Source organism: Corylus avellana, chromosome ca1 (assembly GCF_901000735.1).
Source record: "Corylus avellana chromosome ca1, CavTom2PMs-1.0".
Taxonomy (NCBI): domain Eukaryota; kingdom Viridiplantae; phylum Streptophyta; class Magnoliopsida; order Fagales; family Betulaceae; genus Corylus; species Corylus avellana.
In genome coordinates, this window is record NC_081541.1 from 37,670,691 (window position 1) to 37,674,588 (window position 3,898).

At 36.5% G+C, this 3,898-nt stretch overlaps 1 protein-coding gene across 1 annotated transcript in view; it reads right to left on the reverse strand.

Moving 5' to 3' along the window:
* LOC132171583 (uncharacterized) overlaps positions 1-3,898 on the reverse strand; it is a 10,195-nt gene that overhangs the window by 3,931 nt on the left and 2,366 nt on the right. The window contains exons 2-3 of the mRNA XM_059582947.1: positions 2,801-3,271; positions 2,527-2,673 (exon numbers count right to left, since the gene is read on the reverse strand). Of these exons, the coding sequence (XP_059438930.1) occupies positions 2,527-2,673; positions 2,801-3,271 (618 nt within the window). The remainder of the gene's footprint in view (positions 1-2,526; positions 2,674-2,800; positions 3,272-3,898) is intronic.

Genomic DNA, 3,898 nt, shown 5'->3' on the forward strand with positions numbered 1-3,898 from the left:
AAAAAAAAAAAAAAAAAAAAAAAAAAAAATTAGTTTATGTTTGTTTTGGGCCTTTGACGGTTACAAGGTCTGATATTATTTATTAAAAAAAATTTTTTTTTCCCCTTTCTCAAATCTCAATTTCACGCATCTTCCTCTTCTCCCTCTCTTCGGCTCTCCTCCTTATTGCCCTCAGTGACTCAGTCCCTCTAATATATCAATTTGAGCACATATTTATAAACTTTTATAAATATTTTTTTGTGATGTATTATTGTGTGAATTATCAAATTTTCTGTGTGAAAAAAATTTTTAGGACGCAAAAAAAAAAAAAAAAATTTAGGACGCGAAATTTTTTTTTTACGACCCCTACATTCAAAAATGTCTGGTTCTGCCACTGGTGGAGATGAAAAATCAATCGGCGATTCGTTGGCAACGCATGGAGGATGATGTGGAGATCTAGCGGAAACAAATAGAGGCCATCACAACCCAATTTGGCAACATGGGTGGTCCTAAAGTTCGTCACCATCAAACGACTCCATGCTTTGTGGATGAAGATAATGTGGTTGTCATTTGTAGGGCGCAATCTCAACGACGGAGGGCATGTATTGAGACAAAGATGTCGTGACAGGCCAACTTGACCATTATTTGCGAGCCTTAAACCCATCAACCAAATCCATATTCTGTGGAGGAGGATAGGGAATCTGGGATGAAGAGTTTCATAAATTCGAGTTCATTAATGAGGAGTTCAGAGATGAAGATGTTGAAGATCCGTCGCAAGAATTTGTGGATTGGGATTCCTCACCAACCTATGATGAGGGTAACGAAGAAGATCCGAATGAAAGACCCCTGCCATCCGACCTAGAGGAAGAGCACGAAGACGATGAGTGTCTTCCCATGTTTGGCGGCCTGTACCTTGAAGAAGATGGCCAATGGGAAGTGGAAGTACCCACGGAAGGTATTGTAGAACATAACGAGGTTGACGAAGACCTTACTGGTGAGGCACCTAATTTTAGTGATGAAGAATTAGGTTATGTTGACTTCCTTGGTGTAGACAAAATCTTTTCGGGTTCTCATAACCATGACTCTAATGAGTTTTCTGCGGACGAGAAAAATTACACGTTCACAAGGAAAATAACGGCTAACCCATTCTTGAGTATCTTCATGGCATGTGAAAGGGAAAAGGAATGAGAGAAGTACGGCAAGCCTGAGATATTGCCAAATGGCGTGTGTGGCCTTCAAGACAATCATCAAGGTATGTCGATGATGAAGAGCATCACATTTATTGTGTGGTGTTGTCTTGTCTTGATCTTGAGGAAGGAAGAATGTAATGAGTTGATGGGGGCATCCGAAGGATCGTGGAAAGAACCAGCCGAATTCGAGGTTGAATTCTCTCCAATCTGCAGAGAATGATGCAGATCTGCAAGCTCGTCTGTAGCCCATCCGGATGGTTGCAAACCCGAGAGCCTCATCTGGAGTCCACATCTGGAGACCGTCCAGACGCCTATGTTATTTTTGTCTAACAAATTTTACTAAAAAGACCATATCTAAAGTTTCAGACCTCCGATTAGAGCAAGCTTTGTGGCGTTGGAAAGATAACTCAAAGATTTACAAAGTCATGTTTTAGAAGATTCATCTAATTCTAATATTTACTAGGTCAAAACAGGCCATAAATAGAAGACTACAAAGCAGGGCAAAATGGTTCGTGTGCAAGCTCGTCCGCAACCTCGTCCGGCCGATATTGCAAACGAGAGATTACTGGGAGTCATAGAGAGGTTCGTCCGCAAGCCTGTTCGAACGAGATTGTAGACGCGCCGCATAGTTTTGCTAATTCCAATTTTATTTCGTATTATTAATTAGGTTTAGGGTTTGGGGGCCTATATATACATGTTTTATAGACCCCAGAACGTAACTTTTAATTATTATATGGTTTTCTTCAATAAGAATACTTAGAGTTGAGTTTCTTTTGTTTTTTTTTTTTTTTTTTCCTTACACCTTAGATAGCATCTATTGTTTTAAGAAAATTTCATTGATTTGTTGATAATCTCACAATAATAAGAATATTTATCTCTTCTACTTGCTGTTATTTCTTATTCATTACAATCCTACGCTGGATCAGGTGGTGAGCGCAGTAGCTCATGGGGGCATATTGACAGAGTGTGGTAATTGATGGAGGTAAAAAATAATTACCCCCTTATAAATAGGAGTAGTGATTTTTAGCCCACTAGCGTGCTTGATGTTCAAGCACGTTGGTGTTAAAATATTATTTTATTTTATTTTTTTTACTGTTCAAATATTATTTTAATAATATTTTATAATATTTTAACTCCTGTGTGCTTACTGTTCAAACATGCCGGTAGGCCAAAAATCACTACTCTATAAATAGTATATATATTTATATTATGCAGCTTACTCATTAGTCTAAAAGAGAAATTTAGAGTAAAACTCATGGATTCGATTGTACAAACATGCAAGCGCTTAATTTATAGGTGAGACTTGAATAAATAAATAAATAAAAAGTGATAAGTAAATACGAAAAAGAAATCATACTTACAGTTGTAGATCCAATTTTTCCAAAACACGTGTGGCTTCCCACTCTGGAATGCAGAAGACTTCTCAGTGAGTGTGGGAAGGTATGATACTTGTTTTTAACAATAGCAGAATCTGGGAAACGCTTGAGCAACTTTAGAGCAAGACCTATTGCATGTGTTGTATGGTAGAGACAAAATTAATTAACAAATGGTCGGGAAGTTGTTCAATATTTCAAAGCATCAGACAAAAGAAGATTGAATAATTAGATGTAGCGAAGAGGGTCCTTAATTACCAAAATTATCGAGAAGTATGAACCGGGTAAGAGCCGTGGAAGCATCGACGTTGCTTAATGTTTGACAGACAGAATAGAGATAGTCCGCCATTTTTATATTCCCATACTCTAGAGCCGTTACAAGTGGAATACAACCCCAGTAGTCTGGGATGTTAAGTGACTCAGCGTTCTTCCTACGCATGCACTCTACCATCCCTTTATTTTTTAGAATAGCAGCTCGGGCTAGTGCTGTCAAACCATTATCATCTGTTATTTCTAATTCCTCTTTCGACATTAACTCCGCCACCAGCTTCTCCACAAAATCCGTACGTTTTGCTGAGACAGCCACGTGAAGAACAGTACCTCCATTGTCTGAAATTCTTGCACTCTTTGCATCTGGGTTGCGGTTAAGGAAATGTTTTACAGCAACCCATTCACCGTTATCGATATCCCTACGTAACTGCGCGTGCTCGCAGTTTATACTGCCTTCTCCTGCATTAAAAGGGTTTTCTTTGTAAGTAATGAGGCCACTATAACTTATATATTTTGTGTTACTTGATAGTTAGGTAAGAGTTATTGAAATAACACACTATTTTAGATAATCGGTACACTACAAAAAACTGGATAGTTTCTTACGTGGCAAACAGTAACCAATGTCAGTAATTATTAACGTGCCAAAAATGGCACATCAACAATTTTTTTTTTACGTGTTGAATATGCCACGTCAATATTTATTGACATGTTACATTCAACACGTCAGGATTTCCTGACGTGTCAATATTTGACACGTCAAAAAATTTAAATTAAATTAAATTTTTAAAAATTTTATTTAAATAACTTAATATTTAAATATTTATTGACATGCTAAAATTAGACACGTCAAGAAATATTGAGGTGCCATTTTGGCATGTCAATATTTCTTGACGTGTCATTTTGACACGTGAATATATATATATTTTTTTAATCAGGTTTATTTATATTATATATATTTCATCTAATTTTTGTTTTTTTATTAGGAATGATTTTAAATGAAAATGAGACTCAAATTTTTTTCAGATCTTTATTAAACAACTGCTCTTAGCCTTTCGATCCAAATTTTTTTGATTTATTATTCTCCAT